We start from the raw sequence: 19,382 nt of genomic DNA, 5'->3' as shown, positions 1-19,382 counted from the left end.
CCTGAGTTAATGAAGTAATTAACATCCCATCATGCTTAGGGACAAGTATAAAATGCTGGGCAGGCCATTAGTTTGGCCATTATTTTGTCTACCATGGCTATGCCTCCATTTTGGCCAATATTTTGTCTACCATGGCTACGCCCCCATAGGATGACAATTCCCCCATCCACAGGGCACGAGTGGTCACTGAATGGTTTGATGAGCATGAAAACGATGTAAACCAAATGCCATGGAGTGGCGCCTGAGACAGCATTTTACACCACCATCAACAAAACACCAAATTATGGAATTTCCCATGGAAGACTGGTGTCGCATCCTTCCAACAGAGTTCCAGACACTATGCCAAGGTGCATTGAAGCTGTTCTGGCTCGTGGTGGCCCAACGCCCTATTAAGACTTCTTTAATATTTTTTCAGGTATAAAATGTTTCACATCAACATTAAAACATCATCCATGTCAATAGTTACTGTAGACATTTGCATTACAAACCTGCACATACTGTTCCAAACTTGACATATTCATTTTACATTTTTACATTTTTAGTCATTTAGCAGACACTCTTATCCAGAGCGACTTACAGTTAGTGAATAATTTTTTTTATTTTTTATTTTTTATACTGGCCCCCCCGTGGGAATCGAACCCACAACCCTGGCGTTGCAAACGCCATGCTCTATCAACTGAGCTACATCCCCTGCCGGCCATTCCCTCCCCTACCCTGGACGACGCTGGGCCAATTGTGCGACGCCTCATGGGTCTCCCGGTCGCGGCCGGCTGCGACAGAGCCTGGATTCGAACCAGGATCTCTAGTGGCACAGTTAGCGCTGCGATGCGGCACCTTAGACCACTGCGCCACTCGGGAGGTTATTCATCTAGCTACTACAACGATGACATCATTGTGGACTTCGTAAACACTAGCAATAGTACCTGGCACCATATAGTCTGGATGGAGTACTTCAGCAAAAGTTTCAAAATGTCAATTGACAACAAATCAAACTCTTACCTTAGGCTTCATTGGGTTGTTTTGACCATGCAGTTTCTTGTTATTCAGCCACTGAGGAGTTTAACACTGATGTGAGAAAGTTGTGACAGTGTTATCGGTCCCTGCTGTTTGCTCTGTACTCCTGTAGGACTGCCTACCCCGTGCCTCAGTCAGTGATAGCATACCCTCCCCAAAGCAGACAAACTGGTTCCACCTTCGGCATGCCTTCCCGGTGCCTCAGTCAGTGAAAGCATTCCCTCCCCAAAGCAGACAAACTTGTTCCACCTTCGGCATGCCTTCCCAGCCACAAACCGTCACACACATTCTCCAGTCCAGGTAGGCAGGGTGATCACTGAAACCTCCCAAGACTGGAACTGTGAGATAGAGAAAAACACTAACAGAGCACTCTCCAACAACACACCAAGACAGGTGGAAAAAAATAATTGTCTGTTAATATCACAAAAATGCAGATCTGTGCCAAAGGGTTGTCTTGTTTCAAGGGAGGGGCAGCTTGGTGTTCATTCATGACTCACTGTAATTATAAGGCACAACAATGAAGGTGTGGAATGATCTAGGGATAAAGACTTGAATAGAACTGATTTATGAGACAGTATAACATTCTAACTATGTAACCATACCTTTAAGGTGGGGCTGCTCCTTCCAATTACCATTAATGACAATTATGTAATCATGCCATTCAGATAAACCCAAACTCAACAAAACAATAACATGGAATGTGTAACATATAGAAATATAATTACTAATCATGAAGATGATCATAATGACATTCAGGCAAACCCAATAAATAAAAATAAGTGACAAGAAATGTGTTAAACCAGTGGAGCCATTTTATTTTTAACATGTTGCACCTTCATATTACTGTACATGAGTACTGACCACAACTGAAAATGCTGCATGTAAAGACAATTCTCCCTGAGATGTTCTCTATTAGTGTATATTACAAAACAGAAACATTCTCAAATGACTGATATACAGTGGTCCTACTACAGAATGGCTTGAAATCCTCAGATGTAACAATATTGCGAGGAGCATCCAAACAAATTTGCTGTGTGTGAATGGTAAATAGAAAAAGAACAACTTTAAATTGTCTTTATCATAAAGTCTGTTAGTGTGCAGCACGTCCGTACAGCAAACAGTGTGTAAACATGCATTTTATCTATGTGAAGAATGTCCATTATTGTGTGCTCTGTCTAGCTATAAAGATCATACTGCCAACAGACCAGGTGCAAGAGGAATCTCAGACATTCATAAATTAACGGTGCTGCAAAGTGAATGATTGACTTGCTCTAGGAAAACAATTTTTCAGTAAAAATCCATTATAGCGCTATAAAATACTCCCTTCAATACAAAAGCAATTAAAGTACTTATTCCATGTTTCTTCATTAACTCTGTGCTATTGACACATCAGTTCTTTCGTACCCCATTAACGTGTTTCCGAATAAAAAGTGGAGAAATTCCACATGATGCCCAGGTTAGAAAATTAACCCAACTTCCTAAAATGTGGTAAAATAATAATCTCGCTCGGGTTGGACTATTCAGACATTACTCTCTGAGGTTAAAGGTCAAATGTCAGTCAGTGGGCCTCGAGGTAGAAGTCTCCGCCCTTAACCACAGATCCCTACACCAAATCCTAACCTTAACGATCATGTGGGTGAAGAAGAAAAAAATCTGACCCTGGACCAGTAATTATTATAGGGCCAAATTCTACCACCTCCATTGGACGGGTGGTTGGTTGGTCCACCGAGTCCGACCACCACTGTCCTCCTGTGGGGAAACAGAGAGAGAGATCCCCATTGACATTTCCCATTGTCATTAGTCCTCTGATAGCTTCTCCTCGCACTCTCCCCTCCCACCAACCAGCTTGCAGAAAATGGAGTCGTCTCTTTGGCACAGATCAGCAGGGGTGTCAAACTCCACCACCTTCCCAGAATGCATCACCAGAACCCTGTCTGAGTCCATGATGGTGTTGATCCTGTTGACAGAGAGAGAAAATCAAGGTGTCACTTTATTCAACTGTGACATCAAATTATGTTATAAATGTACCATGAAAACTTAAGTTATGTATAATTCGGTATAAATGTCTACTATAGCACTTAAGATCGTTATGTAAAGTTGTGTTCACTGAATAATCTACCTATGGGCAATGGTGAGGACGGTCTTGTCTTCAAACTTCTCTCTGATTGTCTGTTGTAGCAGCTTGTCAGTCTTTTGGTCAACGCTGGCTGTGGCTTCGTCAATACACAGAATCTATAGAGAGGAAACAATGGTTGAGAAATAAAGCCATGTTATGGATGGTTGAATTCAAAGCCATGTTAGTAATTGATATGGATGGTTGAATTCAAAGCCATGTTAGTAATTGATATGGATGGTTGAATTCAAAGCCATGTTAGTAATTGATATGGATGGTTGAATTCAAAGCCATGTTAGTAATTGATATGGATGGTTGAATTCAAAGCCATGTTAGTAATTGGTATGGATGGATGGTGCGGGCTGGCTCTTACATTCGCTTCAGTCAGCAGAGCCCTGGCCAGACACAGCAGCTGTCTCTGTCCCAGAGAGAAACACTTGCCCCTCTCTCCCACCTCAGCACCAAGACCACCTAAGATACACAAATACACACAGAGGTTAGTGAGGTCACCTGACCAAACTCTTACAGACACAAACATGAACTAATTATTACCCTTCACTCTCTTCATACTATGTTTTTTTTAAAATGGGTCTAATCTAGGGCTGTGGCGTCATGACATTTTGTCAGCCGGTGATTGTCAAGTAAATAACTGCCGTTAATTGACCGTTAATTAACATAAACACATTTAGCATCTCCTGGCTTCCACGCATAGCCTACAAGCCACTGATGCAGACCTTTGGAACATCTACATTTTAAAAAGTAATACATCTATGTAATATAACCTACACCGTCACAATAAATCCATTATTTATTTTAGACAGGTCTAAAGAAGCATGATATGAAGAAAATGTAGTCTGTTTCAGAAGACCAGAATAGCATACTCTGAGTTGTCCTTATGTTAGGCCCTGATCTGGCTATGCCATATGGCTGTGGGCTACACTAGTTCATTTAGCAGACAAGATTTGCTTAGAATTCCGATACATTATTTTATAATATTTTATAGTATGAAGAATATAATTGAACATAGATTAATAAAACAGAAAGGATGTTTTCTCCAAATGATTTCTGAGGGAGTGCGCACATTGGGCTATTCTGTATTGAGGGGTTAACAAAGAAACAGGAAGCTTTAGTTGTGATACAAACGTTTGGCTATATGTTTAGATTTTTAATACATTCTAAGGCTGCAAGATGCGACTAATGATGATTTGAAAAAAGTTCCATGAAAGGCATGAGCTCTGCTTTGTTTCTTGCACAGGCTGTACACACTTCATCAGTCTCTCATTCACAATTTGGCAAGCACTTGATAATGCCTCAAATTTCTGCATCCCCCTAGTGTGGCCATAATGCCCCCTTAAAAAAACAATGCCTTTTAGGGCCAGTGCCTCTTGTGAGCTTGGGCTGAATATGCATTCGGAAAGTATTCAGACCCCTTCACTTTTTCAACATTTTGTTAAGTTACAGCCTTATTCTAAAATGGATTAAATTAATGTTGTTCCTCATCAATCTACACACAATACCCCATAATGACAAAGCGAAAACAGGTTTTTAGCACATTTATTAAAAATAAAAAAGCTTTTAAAAGCAATGAGGCTGATGCAAAAGATCAGAACATTTATCTTAAAATGTTAATCAACTATTAGGCTATTTCTTCACATTATAAGCACAGCAATGCGCAAACGGCAGTAGGCTATAAGCGTGAATGTTCCAAAATACAATCAATTAGCGGGAAAACACCATTCTCAAAAGTGATCATAAATGCGATTATGCATGTAATTCTTTATTATAAAAAGGTGCAATTTTATGGTGAAAATTATCTTCCCCAAACTTGAAACGCACGCGCAGCCTATGTTTGCCAGTTAGGCTCTACACCGGTTATAAAGTGGATTCATGTGCTTAATTTTAGTAAGTTATTTGGCCACTTTAGTTGTGATACAAACTTTATCAAAACATATAGGCCTATGGGCTAGGCTACATGAGGTGTGGGACTATGATTTGAAAAAGTCATGAATTAGGCGCTGTTTCTTGCCTTAATGCAGGTCGCAGTTGTAAATGAGAACTTGTAAATGAGAACTTGTTCTCAACTGGCTTACCTGGTTAAATACAATTAAAATAAACAAGCTGGGCATCATTCACAAGTGATAATATATCATTCACAAGTGATAGGCTAATATTGTCACCCATTAGACTATTCTTGATTTAATCTTGTCTTTACATATACTAAATAATATGTGTGTGAAATTAGTTTTCATTTAGAATGGACAATTATCATGCACCTGTCTCGGAACAGGGGCAGGGGAAAAAATACATGTCATCTATGCACTTAAATATCGGATAGAGGACACATTTCCCGTGGTTAATTCTAATGCCAGCCAGGTAGGCTATACTTCTGTTGTAAAGCGAAGAAATGTGTTTAATATTAGGAAAGTTGAGAAATAAATTTAGTAGGCCTAGCCTATAGAAAGCTGATGGGATCCTCTTTTTTTTAAGAGGCCATCAAATCAAATCAAATCAAATCAAATTTTATTGGTCACATGCGCCGAATACAACAAGTGCAGACATTACAGTGAAATGCTTACTTACAGCCCTTAACCAACAGTGCGTTTATTTTAAACAAAAAAAGTAAGAATAAAACAACAACAAAAAAAAAAAAACAACAAAAAAAAAGTGTTGAGAAAAACAAAGAGCAGAAGTAAAATAAAGTGACAGTAGGGAGGCTATATATACAGGGGGGTAACGGTGCAGAGTCAATGTGCGGGGGCACCGGCTAGTTGAGGTAGTTGAGGTAATATGTACATGTGGGTAGAGTTAAAGTGACTATGCATAAATACTTAACAGAGTAGCAGCAGCGTAAAAAGGATGGGGTGGGGGGGCAGTGCAAATAGTCCGGGTAGCCATGATTAGCTGTTCAGGAGTCTTATGGCTTGTGGGTAGAAGCTGTTGAGAAGTCTTTTGGACCTAGACTTGGCACTCCGGTACCGCTTGCCGTGCGGTAGCAGAGAGAACAGTCTATGACTAGGGTGGCTGGAGTCTTTGACAATTTTGAGGGCCTTCCTCAACGCTGTTTTCTCATTCAATTGCATAGCCTACAGAAATGCTGCGCAACATGAGTGTTTGATTAGATTTTTGGTAACATTTGCATTGATGTCAGAGTGATTAGAGGGACAATAGAGTGCTGAGTACCAGGCAGTTAGCAAGTTTGGTAGGCTACTATTGACCATCAGCAGCATCAGAGCTTGGAGAAGCCTAATTACCATGACTAAGTGTGGCGGTAATACAGTCACCGTAACAGTCCTAGTCTAATCATAGAATTTCATATACACTGCTCCAAAAAATAAAGGGAACACTTATCCAAGTCAATCACACTTCTGTGAAATCAAACTGTCCACTTAGGAAGCAACACTGATTGACAATACATTTCACATGCTGTTGTGCAAATGGAATAAACAACAGGTGGAAATTATAGGCAATTAGCAAGACACCCCCAATAAAGGAGTGGTTCTGCAGGTGGTGACCACAGACCACTTCTCAGTTCCTATGCTTCCTGGCTGATGTTTTGGTCACTTTTGAATGCTGGCGGTGCTTTCACTCTAGTGGTAGCATGAGACGGAGTCTACAACCCACACAAGTGGCTCAGGTAGTGCAGCTCATCCAGGATGGCACATCAATGCGAGCTGTGGCAAGAAGGTTTGCTGTGTCTGTCAGCGTAGTGTCCAGAGCATGGAGGTGCTACCAGGAGACAGGCCAGTACATCAGGAGACGTGGAGGAGGCCGTAGGAGGGCAACAACCCAGCAGCAGGACCGCTACCTCCGCCTTTGTGCAAGGAGGAGCAGGAGGAGCACTGCCAGAGCCCTGCAAAATGACCTCCAGCAGGCCACAAATGTGCATGTGTCTGCTCAAACGGTCAGAAACAGACTCCATGAGGGTGGTATGAGGGCCCGACGTCCACAGGTGGAGGTTGTGCTTACAGCCCAACACCGTGCAGGACGTTTGGCATTTGCCAGAGAACACCAAGATTGGCAAATTCGCCACTGGCGCCCTGTGCTCTTCACAGATGAAAGCAGGTTCACACTGAGCACGTGACAGACGTGACAGAGTCTGGAGACGCCGTGGAGAACGTTCTGCTGCCTGCAACATCCTCCAGCATGACCGGTTTGGCGGTGGGTCAGTCATGGTGTGGGGTGGGATTTCTTTGGGGGGCCGCACAGCCCTCCATGTGCTCGCCAGAGGTAGCCTGACTGCCATTAGGTACCGAGATGAGATCCTCAGACCCCTTGTGAGACAGACCCTATGCTGGTGCGGTTGGCCCTGGGTTCCTCCTAATGCAAGACAATGCTAGACCTCATGTGGCTGGGGTGTGTCAGCAGTTCCTGCAAGGGGAAGGCATTGATGCTATGGACTGGCCCGCCCGTTTCCCAGACCTGAATCCAATTGAGCACATCTGGGACATCATGTCTCGCTCCATCCACCAACGCCACGTTGCACCACAGACTGTCCAGGAGTTGGCGGATGCTTTAGTCCAGGTCTGGGAGGAGATCCCTCAGGAGACCATCCGCCACATGCCCAGGCGTTGTAGGGAGGTCATACAGGCACGTGGAGGCCACACACACTACTGAGCCTCATTTTGACTTGTTTTAAGGACATTACATCAAAGTTGGATCAGCCTGTAGTGTGGTTTTCCACTTTAATTTTGAGTGTGACTCCAAATCCAGACCTCCATGGGTTGATAAATTTGATTTCCATTGATTTCCATAAGATTATTTCATTCATTCAGATCTAGGATGTGTTATTTTAGTGTTCCCTTTATTTTTTTGAGCAGTGTAGATGCATAGATTACATATAGAATCCCTATTAATGTCATATGATCTCCGTGGGCCAAGTAAAGATTTGTCATATAACTTTTATCATGTATTAACTTTTAATGTGGCATAATAACAACCAGTCATGATGTTTTCATTTGATTGTGAAACAATCACTTCAAAAGGCATTCCTGTTGGCTATCCACGCATGTTTCTCCACTCACAAAATAATTCCAGTATCCACAGTGCACTGTGCACCTGCAATTTGCTGAATGGAAAGAGAAATCTGTAAAAAATAAAACTAAAAGTGTAATGACATTCGGCGATTGTCATTAGGCCCACAGCACTTGTAGCCCGAATTGATGCATCCAATGCTGTACGCGCGTATCTCGGTCACTTATCTCTGCCTTTGCAACATTTTAGTGGTCTCTTCGAACCACAACGCAATTTGGAGGGTATCTGGACCGTTTTCAAGTCAACTCGCTCATTTTCATGCAGCTGACATGCGGTAATGTTAAATAATGGTGTAATTGCCTATAGTTTTCTTGGTATTTCCTTTTAATTATTGTGATGGGTCACGTTTTACCGGTACGGCGTACCCCCACTATTTAATTGTTCCGGGACGCTTACTTTCACCCGTTTGATACCCCTCTTCTCTCCATTGGTGTCTGCTATATCACCTTCTCATTTGCTTTGTCATCATCCATCTCCCTTCTATTACCATCACAATCTCCCTCCTCTACTGTCCTCATGAATCCTCTCTCCCTCCTTCACCCTCTCTTTCTCTCCCACCCACCCTCCCTCCCTCTCACCGATACGGTTGATGACAGGGCTGAGGTGACAGTGTTCCAGGGCCTCCAGTAGCCGGGGGTCAGGGTGACGTCCACATGGGTCCAGGTTCTCCCTCACCGTCCCGCTGAACAGGAACGGGTCCTGGGGGATGATGGCCAGCATAGACCTGCAGGGAGAGCCACAAACACAGTGTGAAAAATGGATCCGTCGTCTACGCTAGATTCATTTTTGGTAGTTCAAAATATGCAGACATGCTCGATGAATGTCGTCACCTATAAAGTGCTTTTATTACAGATGCACAGATCACCATCATCATCCAAGTGCACAATAATGTTGTGTCGAGCAGTTGGAAAATAACAAAAAAACATTTAAATCCATTATTATCATCACACCACCACCACCATAGTCATCAACATCATATCTTCCTTCCCTCACCTGAGCTGGGCCAGTCCCACCTGACTGGTGTCCACTCCGTCCACTAAGATCTGACCCTGGTTCAGCTCCACCATGCGGAAGAGGGCCAGGAACAGGGTGGACTTGCCTGAGCCCGTCCTGCCCACCACCCCCACCTTCTCCCCAGGCCGGACCACCAGGCTCACCCCGTCCAGGGCATTGGGCAGACCCTCTCTGTAGGACAGCACAGCCCCACGGAACTCCACCCAACCCTGCTCCGGCCACGAGGTGGGCACCTATGGTAAAGACGGAAGTAGATGGGTCCTCAGTCATTTAAATGTACTTGTTTTCTATTCCCCTGATCTACTGAATGAATGGCCACTTCAGTAAGAAGTAACAGACCAGGCTAAAAGACCCAAACAACATGAACAAATAGATTTTGTAATTTTAGAAAGAACACCTATCCAACACCTCATAAAGACAACCACTGAAAACCTGCCACATAACCTTCTAAAGGTCTACAGAGTGGTGTACACTTCTGACAAAATGAGTTATGGAGCCTCTTGAATGAGGTGCAACAGAGTGGCATGCTATAAGGCACACGCCCTCGCAGGACTCCTCACCTGTGGGCTGCCGTGTTGTGGCTCAGTGGGCAGGGTGGTGGAGTACTCCTCAGTGCGCTCCACACTCACCAGCTGCATCTCTGTCTGGGTGAAGCTGAAGATGAGGCCTGACAGCAGGCCTGTGATGGACAGAGCATAGGACAGGGACAGACCCACCAGACCTGGCAGGGAGAACACCCATAGGACAAACAGTCATTATTAAGGCCTAGGCACAGCAAATAAGACATACACCGAGTATTCCAAACCTTAGGAACACCTCCTTTTCCCTTCGGAACAGCCTCAATTTGTCGGGGCATGGACTCTACAAGGTGTCGAAAGCCTTCTTTAACCTGTCTCCTCCCCTTCATCTACACTGATTGAAGTGGATTTAACAAGTGACATCAATAAGGGATCATAGCTTTCACCTGGATTCACCTGGTCAGTCTGTCATGGAAAGAGCAGGTGTTCTTAATGTTTTGTATACTCAGTATACATGTACTGATACTATTTCTAGATTCTCCTCTACAGCAGCCTCAAGAACTACTAGATATCAACAGTATAATCTGAGTCCAGGCCTGTGTTGTGCTAAACCTGTGCTGACTAAGGGACACATGCTAACTGGCTGCTCACTTGGGTCGATGGATTTGAACTGGTGCTGGACGACAGCGATCACACTGATGCCCGTCACCACGACGACGCCGATCATCTGCAGGCGGATGTCCAGCCACTGCATGGCGGCGTTGCTAAGGAACAGACAGCGCTGGTTCTGCTCCAGACGCCGCTCGTTTTCCTCCTCGAATCTGGAGCCACAACAGACAGACACAGAACATGAGCCTCCGTCCACTCGAAGGTTACCTAATTAATTGATAGCAATATTTCAGCTGTAACCGCAGGCAGACAACTGTGTATTTACACTGAAATCCTATTAACTTATTTTCACATTTTTAAAAATTACAGTAGTAGCCAGCACAAAAAAAACGATGTTTTGGCTAGGACCTTGGACTGGTCCTAGAGAGGTACAGGTTGAGCAGGCTTTTGTGCCAGCTCAGCTCTAACCGCTAACACCCCTGATTCAACTAGCCAAATCAAGGTTGGTAACCACAGATCTAGGTGGGCCCAAAATATAAATTCCTCATTCTAACTTTACCGTCCTCACCTGGCGGCATTGGAACTTGCTCGGATGGTACCCAGGCCGCTCAGCGTCTCAGAGAAATGTGAATACACCGGCGAGAGGGTGAGGCTGCACAGACGCTTCAGGTCTCTGGATGTGTGTCGGTAGAAGCGCTGTGTGCGGTGGTAGAGCAGGCCCAGGGGCAGCAGGGGCACTAGGATCCAAGGCAGGCTGTAGCCTATCACTACCAGCATGCCCAGCAGGCCGAAGATGTTAGCCAGCAGGATGTTGAGGAAGAAAGGGAGCGTGTCGTCCACGCTGTACAGGTCGGAGGAGAAGCGGTTAAGGACGCGACCCAGCGGTGTAGTGTCAAAGAAGGTAACTGTAGCCTGGATTGATATAGAGAGAGGCGGGTCAGGGTTAGTTAGGTGTGTTTGTACTCTATCATGGCAATGTAAACAGTAAACATTACAAACACGTGGACTAAGGTAGTCTAGCAGTCTAAACCACTGCCTCCGGATGACATATACCGCTGTAGCATGGGTTTGAATCCGGACCAATGCCTTTTCAGCCAAAAACTATCTTTCCCACTGTCTCTCCTCTATCCTCCTCTATAAAGCATTTGTTTATGTACCAAAAATATACACCTTTAAAAAAATACTACAACATTTATAATAATAATATACAAAATATATACACTACCGTTCAAAAGTTTGGGGTCACTTAGAAATGTCCTTGTTTTCAAAAGAAAATGATTTTTTTTGTCCATTCAAATAACATCAAATTGATCAGAAATACAGTGTAGACATTGTTCATGTTGTAAATGGCTATTGATTTTTTATGGAATATCTACATAGGCGTACAGAGGCCCATTATCAGCAACCATCAGTCCTGTGTTCTAATGGCACGTTGTGTTTACTAATCCAAGTTTATCATTTTAAAAGGCTAATTCATCATTAGAAAACCCTTTTGCAATTATGTTAGCACAGCTGAAAACTGTTGTGCTGATTAAAGAAGCAATAAAACTGGCCTTCTTGAGACTAGTTGAGAATCTGGAGCATCAGCAATTGTAGGTTCGATTACAGGCTCAAAATGGCCAGAAACAAAGAATCTTCTTCTGAAACTTGTCAGTCTATTCTTGTTCTGAGAAATGAAGGCTATTCCATGCGAGAAATTGCCAAGAAACTGAAGATCTCGTACAACGCTGTGTACAGCTTCATTAAATAGTACCCGCAAAACACCAGTCTCAACGTCAACAGTGAAGAGGCGACTCCGGGATGCTGACCTTCTAGGCAGAGTTGCAAAGAAAAAGCCATATCTCAGACTGGCCAATAAAAATAAAAGATTAAGATGGGCAGTCTGAGATATAGCTTTTTCTTTGCAACTCTGCCTAGAAGGTCAGCATCCCGGAGTCGCCTCTTCACAGTTTTCAGCTGTGCTAACATAATTGCAAAAGGGTTTTCTAATGATCAATTAACCTTTTAAAATGATAAACTTGGATTAGTAAACACAACGTGCCATTGGAACACAGAACTGATGGTTGCTGATAATGGGCCTCTGTACGCCTATGTAAATATTCCATTAAAAATCAGCCGTTTCCAGCTACAATAGCCATTTACAACATGAACAATGTCTACACTGTATTTCTGATCAATTTGATGTTATTTTAATGGACAAAAAAAATGATTTTCTTTTGAAAACAAGGACATTTCTAAGTGACCCCAAACTTTGAACGGCAGTGTATATATTTTTTTTTACAAACAGTACCCAACACAAGTAAATTATCTACAGAACATCAACTCTCACTATCACACAGTCGAGGCTGCTGACGGGAGGACGGCTCATAGTAATGGCTGGAATGGAGTCAATGGAGTGGTATCAACCACATGGAAACCATGTCTTTGATGTGTTTGATACCATTCCATTGACTCCATTCCAGCCATTACTAAGAGCCATCCTCCCCTCAGCAGCCTCCACTGCTCTCACAGCATGAGTTGAACCATGAGGATTTTCCAGAAAAATCCTAATTATGCTACAAATGTAAAATACTGCCTTTGCATGATCGAAACCATGCCCATGACTAAACCAGTTGCCCGAGGGGTTACCTGAACAGAAGATGCCCACCTTGAGGACCGTGTCCAGCAGTCTGTTGTGGACGACCAATGCTGCACGGATGCCTCCATAGGCGAAGAGGAAGGCTCGGAAGGCTGTGAAGACCGTGTTAGCCCCCACAATGGAACCGTAAACTGTCAGATAGAACTTCACCTCCGAGCTCATGTTAGCGAAAGGTGTCGTTTCCCTAATATTGACTGGGTACCTGGGGATAAGTGGGAGAAAATACACATTTTAATTTGCAATTGCTTAATAAATCGTGTCATGCGTGTGTGCTGCATCATGGATGTCTGTGGGATTTGACACCTAATCCTTTTACTGCACAATCTAAAAGATTTCGATTTAGAGTATCAAAGTATGACATATGCAGTGTGGAGTCATAAGTGGATTATATAAGAGGAATCACACTGCACATTCGGAGTAATTGAATCTTATCCAGTGTATCAGTTCCAACGTTGTAACAACCTCTATCTAACTTACATTAGTCCTCCAGGAGAGAATAGCATCAGGTGTGGTGAGCTGTAGGCAGGCATGAGAACACTCTGGGCGGAACCATTGTTCTTCAGGTTAGAGATCCAGTGGGAGAGCCACCAGTCAGACACATTCTTAGAGGCTGAGGGACAGAGACAGCAAAATGTACAATACACACACAAGCCTGCAAAGGCAACAGAAGTGTGATGTCATATTAAGGCACCAGGTGGTTGCTGTACCTTGCATGAGGAGTAGGGACAGCAGGATGGAGACAGCCAAGGCCCCTCCTACCGCCCTCCAGTAGGCGTGGTAAACCTTCCAGGCCAGCCCGCCCACCGCCTTCTGCTCCTCCCCTGACAGTGAAGACTCCTCCTCTGCAAACAGCTCATTGGACGGACCCTGCTCCTCCTCTCGCGCAATAACATCTGATTCAAGTCAGAATGCACATTTAAACACCTGGCAATTTTCCCATACAGTAGTCCATCACTCAATTCAACAACAAGGTGTAGAAAGTAATCAAATGGACCTTCATTCCTCTGCATCAGTGATATTAGCACTGTGTTGCAAGCAATATATTCCAAAACACAATGCTAAGAGACTTTAATGACAACTGGTACCTTTCTCCTTTGCATTACTGTCATTCTTCCGGTTCTTGGGCACTGCTTCTACCAAAGGAAGGACCTCTTCAGGTGTACCTATTTAAAACGAATGAGAAGGACATACAGAGTTTATTCAGACATAAGTACAGTATGTTTATACAGAAAAGTAATTCATTCATTATTCCATTATCAATTGAAGAACATAAGGCCAAAGTTCACTACCTGTTTTTATAATTGTTCCATTGTCCATGAGAATCACCACATCAGCTTTGTCCACAAACTCTATGCGGTGGGTGCAAAGGATTCTGGTCTTGCTCCTGAGGATTCCCATGATGCATCTCTCCATGAGGTGATGGGCCACGTCAGTGTCTACTGCTGCCAGTGGATCGTCCAGGAGGAAAATGTCTTTCTCCTTGTGTGTTTAAAAGAGAGAGGTGGAGTATGCAGATGTGTGCAAGAGAGATAAAGACAAAAAGAGAGATTGACATTCAATACAAAAAGCAACTCATTGACTGTTTCTGCTATCCATACTTCTTACCTGGCAAACGCTTGCTTGTTAAATAAAGTTGGAGATACAGTGAAACACAGTCTCTCTCTTTTCTAGATGGCTGTTGCGTTACAATGGATTCTGGTGAGGACTCTTACCATGTAAACAGCTCTGGCCAAGGCCAGGCGAGCTTTCTGTCCTCCACTCAGAGTAACTCCGTTCTCTCCCACCTCGGTCCTGTCCCCATTAGGCAGAATCTGGACAAACAAGACAATTCAGTCAAATACTTTCAAATGTACAGAGTTTGGAATTTGTGTTTATAACATTCATTGGATATATCAGAAATATATTAGGGGTTGGTGAAGTAAAGTTTGGACTGGGCCAAAATAAAATGGAATGAGGAAGAAAGCTAGCATTGAGGTTGTCTGTGAGGATAAGAGAGATTGAAGCAGAGAGAGAAACAAATAAAGAGAGTGATCATGAGAGATCATGAGAGAGGTGAGTCTCACATTGAGGTCATCTGTGAGTGCACAGGCCTCCACCACAGCCTGGTAGAAGGAACTGTTGTAGTCCCTGCCAAACAGGATGTTGTCCCGCACTGTTGCATGCTGGATCCACGGCTCCTGGGCGGCCAGACCAAACCCATCCTCCCTGCCCTGGACGTACACAACACCTCCACGCCTACGGAGGGAAGTAATAACTCAATGATATTCAAAAAGGTAATTGAAATAAACAAACAAAATACATTTACTTGAGCTTTGTAAGCTTAGTAAATGAGGCGATTAGCACTACCTGTTGAGTTCTCCAGTGATGGCTGCCAGTAAGGAGCTCTTCCCACAGCCCACCTTGCCCACCACAACAACCAGGGATCCCTGGCGGACAAGAAAACAACATTGCAGTGATTAGATGGTAGACTCCATGATTTCCGCGCTGTATAGGTTACATAGTTTGTGATGCAGGGTACACACCTTAGTGATGGTGAGGTTGAGGCTATGGAGCAGCAGACTTCCTTTGGGGGACTCAGTCTCAGAGCCAGTATCTCCCTCTGTGGGGTGGTCTGGCCCCCCGGGGCCCTGCCATGAGAATGTGCCCTGACTCATCACAATGGTGTCCAGGGGGTCCTCAGGGTCCACTGTAAGTTGGAGCCACAAAGTCAATGAAAAACATTCCTACACATATTTGCATTTCTCACTTTCATAGACACAGAGTTATGTATTAATTAATAATGTATGTACAAGCAAAATGTACTTTATTTATTTCTACTGCGCATGCACACACACACACACACCTACCATGACTGAAGTATGCATCGAGGTCCTGGTTGGGAAGCTTGAGGAAGCGTTGGATGCGGTCCAGGGACACCTTGGCCTCCAGGGTGCCGTTGAGGACCCAGGGGAAGCTGTTGAGGGGGAGGATCAGCATGTTCACTAGAGCCAGAGTTGTGAACACCTGCAATGGAGGAGGGAAAGTGTCCCTATTTGATTAGTCTGATGTACCCACATCATTGTGTTCCTGGGTATCAGTTAGTAGGTCTTTCAACAGTTAGTATGTCTGTTCCAATGTCCATTCTAGCACAGCTACCACTTGGAATGTTCTATCCGAAACATTACTTCATACAAGGTGGTATGCTAGTGAGGACATTGGAACAGATTGATTGAAAAATAGTTGGCTCATTTTTAAATGGTAACTACTATCGCATGAAGCACTGTAGTTTCACAAAATGAAACATGGACCATGCCTACCTTGGCTGCAGTGAGCTCATGGCCGAGCAGCACGTATGTGACGAAGGTGATGATCGATATAACTACGGGTAGAGCTACCCAGGTGTACACACACACAGCATCCAGGTACTTAATGGCCTTGAGGTGGGACAGCTCTTGCCTCCGACAATCTGCTATCTTCTGGGCAAAGTATGCCTCCCAGTTGTAGAACTTGATGACTCGTATTCCAAAGAGGACCTCTGTCATTAGCTGGAAAGCAAGGACAGGGCAGACAGACGACTTGTTGAGTTCACATCTTTAGGTGAAACTTCTGCAAGCAGTTTCAAAGCTTGATATAGAAGTTGTATATTGTAATTACTACTTCATTACTACTTAATAGTACTAGTCTAAACAATAAACATAATAGCGTCCATATTGATGTTTGCTATGGTTTGTGTGTTAAGATAAAAGTCAGAGATAGTCAAAGCCATAGAGAATTTCTCACCTTGACACGACTATCCTTGTGTGTGAGCATATGCTTGTTATTCTCCATGATTTTTGAGGCCAGCACCTTATTGAGCGGCACCAGGAGCAGAGCCACACCCAGTCCTCCTAGGAAGGCCACGCCCACCTGCAGGTAGAGCAGGTAGAGGGTGATAGAGAACTGGAAGGGCAGGCTCCACACCTCGTGGAAACAGTTGAAGAAGTTGACCACGTGGTCCGTGTCCGTGCTCATGAAGTTGACCACCTCGCCCAGGGTGAACCGCGCCGCCAGGCCGCCGCCGCTGACCCGCAGTGCTTTGCCGTAGATGGCGGAGACGAGGGCGGCACGTGCCGAGAGTGAGACCTTCGAGACCTCGAAGGCAAAGAGGTTCCGGATGAGGGCAGAGAATAAGGTGCTGAAGAAGAGGCCCGTGGCACACCAGGCCCCCCGGCTGACGGGGGCCCCCTCCTCCTCCATGTAGCGCACCAGGCTGCTGAGGAGCAGGGGCCCCGCAAAGCCCAGCATGTTGCCCGCTAGCTTCAGCACACCAAGCAGGTAGTAGCGCAGCCCGAAGGCTTTGTGCAACACTTTTAACAGTCCTACCTCCTCCACTGCTATACCAGATAGTTCCTCCTGGAGGGGTGAAGTCCATGTTCTGTTCTGTAGGCTCCTGTTTGCAGGCCTGGGTGTAGTGTTCCCTCTCTGTGTTGCTGCCCCCTGTTGGCAGTCCTCCCAACAGCGGAGGAAGTGTCGGCGCACTGCACTGGTGCGGAGCCTCCGGGGAAGGAGATAGACGTCGCACGGCCTCTCCAGCTCCCCGCGTCTCCCGCGCCTCAGCAGAGGGTTCAACCACAGGTAGAGCAGGCGGGAGACGCAGCTACTGCCATCCTCTGCCACCATCTCTCCCGTGTCCTGGTAGGAACTCTCTGGGATGAGGAGAGAGCTGTCTGCATCATTGACGGACATGGAGGTGTAACTCCCTTCACCGACACAGGGAGCAGCGAAGGCCAGGAAGTAGACCAGGAGAGGGAGTCCCCGGGCGGCCGCGAGCCCCAGCCGCGCCACTCTAAGGGGCTCCGCCAGGTCCAGGTAGGTGGCATCCTGGGCGTAAGAGAGCAGGGTGACCACCAGGTTAGGGATAGGCAACAGGACCAGCAGTAGTAACAAAGAGGGACCCCTGGTTCTTCTATAGATGGACCTCTGGAGGACAAGCAGGGCCCCAAAGTGGACCAGCCAGGCCAGGACGGCACATCCATCAGCCAGGACGTCCAGGTACATGTCCCCCCGGTGGAGGAGGGCCACCAGGACCATGTCCCCCACAAAGAGCAGGGCCACCAGCAGGGCTGATGCCACCCTGAGGCCCCAGCCACACGGGGGAGAGGACCGAAGGAGGCTGCATCTGTGTAATGCAAAAGGATAAAATGGTAGATGAGCTGTCTGAAATATGGCCTGGCTAGATATAATAACTGATAAAGATGCAGATCTACAGAATAGGATCCAGTACAGACATGAACTAGACATTAACTTACTGTTCTGGAAGTAGAAATCAAATGCATCTTTATTTTACCTAAGTACATGTAGGTATAATATGTGGGCCTGTATCGCATACTACTGTATGTGCTGTAGGATTAATGGTGGCCAGAATGTTCTAGCCTATGCCTTGTGATTTTGTGAGGGGCCTGACTGTGTGACCTAACGTTACCTCTGAGCACTCAGGTAGCAGGCACTGAAGACTGCCATCACAGCGTGAACCAGGGCTCCCAGAACCAGCTGGTTAAAACAGGGGCTGATGGCTCCATCCCGCCACACTGGGAAAGGATTGAGGGTGTCCGTGTGGCACAGGCCTGAGATTAACTCACTGGGGCCAAAATCAGCCACCACACCTCTCCCCATTCTCCAAGCATCTGGGGAAAAGTTGATAAACATTGCAGATATCTACACAACTTCTGTAATTCGTTTTTTAACGTGTGTGGTCAATCCTGTCAGCAACACTTGCAGTTGACTACAACTACGCCTACCTGTGTTTAGCTTGTCAAACAGGTTGGGTTTTTAAGGGTGAGTTTACATAAGCTACAACACAGTTCTGTACTAGCTAGCTACACTACATATGTAGCTAAATGTTTTGGCTGGTCATAAGAAATGTGTTTGTCTCTCTATAAGCAGTCTACTGTCAACTCATTTGAAGGCCTCTATGATTCAGTTGCACATGGTTTAGCTAGCTAGCTAGCTGTCATAGTCGACTAGTCAGACATACTTGCTTGGGGACATTTGTAAACATTGGGATGAGTGGCTAGCAAATCTCTCACCAGCGGCGTGTGTTATTGTTCGTCAAGTTAATTAAACATTGCCTTTTGCATGATATAAAAAGTATATATAGCAAGACTCTCTCTGCAACTTGGGACAACACAATTGTCAAGGTAAAGTTAAATACCTGTTTACAGTTTCTGATTCATGGAGAATGTAGCATTTGGTGGCGGTCAGCAGTGTGACAACTTCCGGTGAAACACCACCATGTTTTTCTCCAAAGCACAGGACGCGTTCGCAATTGTATGCAGTCAGTGAAGTCGATATTGTTGTCATAATTTAAATCCTCGTTTATATTGTTGTAAATTCATTAACTACTTACCGGTAATATGAGTTGTCTACTCGCTTCGTGAGATTGCAACATTTCGAAAGATCAGAAAGAAGTTACAAGAACTTTCTAGAT

The 19,382-nt window shown here is 44.9% G+C and overlaps 1 protein-coding gene across 1 annotated transcript; it reads right to left on the bottom strand.

The window, feature by feature from the left end:
• Positions 1–1,804: 1,804 nt before the first annotated feature.
• Positions 1,805–19,180, bottom strand: LOC121533964 (ATP-binding cassette sub-family C member 10-like). Its single transcript, XM_041840361.2, has 22 exons — positions 19,107–19,180; positions 18,378–18,579; positions 16,697–18,074; positions 16,234–16,461; positions 15,784–15,940; positions 15,460–15,623; positions 15,284–15,363; positions 15,001–15,172; positions 14,650–14,748; positions 14,227–14,416; positions 14,023–14,100; positions 13,645–13,830; positions 13,415–13,547; positions 12,947–13,139; positions 10,868–11,211; positions 10,342–10,511; positions 9,733–9,893; positions 9,152–9,405; positions 8,737–8,882; positions 3,501–3,598; positions 3,134–3,246; positions 1,805–2,971 (listed from the first exon to the last, which is right to left on the bottom strand). The coding sequence occupies exons 2-22, from the start codon at positions 18,566–18,568 to the stop codon at positions 2,812–2,814; spliced, it is 4,695 nt and encodes a 1,564-aa protein (XP_041696295.2). The 5' UTR covers positions 18,569–18,579; positions 19,107–19,180; the 3' UTR covers positions 1,805–2,811.
• Positions 19,181–19,382: the final 202 nt, after the last annotated feature.

This window comes from Coregonus clupeaformis, unplaced genomic scaffold, assembly GCF_020615455.1.
Source record: "Coregonus clupeaformis isolate EN_2021a unplaced genomic scaffold, ASM2061545v1 scaf1868, whole genome shotgun sequence".
In the NCBI taxonomy this organism is placed as follows: domain Eukaryota; kingdom Metazoa; phylum Chordata; class Actinopteri; order Salmoniformes; family Salmonidae; genus Coregonus; species Coregonus clupeaformis.
Note: the sequence above shows the minus strand (reverse complement) of the source record. Positions and strands in the feature narration are given on the sequence as shown.

Coding starts and splice junctions, on each gene's coding strand:
- LOC121533964 (XM_041840361.2), bottom strand. CDS start 18,568: ATGGGGAGAGGTGTGGTGGCTGATTTTGGCCCCAGTGAGTTAATCTCA. Junction 15,624..15,783: donor CGATGCATACTTCAGTCATG/GTAGGTGTGTGT, acceptor TCCAACTTACAG/TGGACCCTGAGGACCCCCTG. Junction 10,512..10,867: donor GCAAGTTCCAATGCCGCCAG/GTGAGGACGGTA, acceptor TTGTGGCTCCAG/ATTCGAGGAGGAAAACGAGC.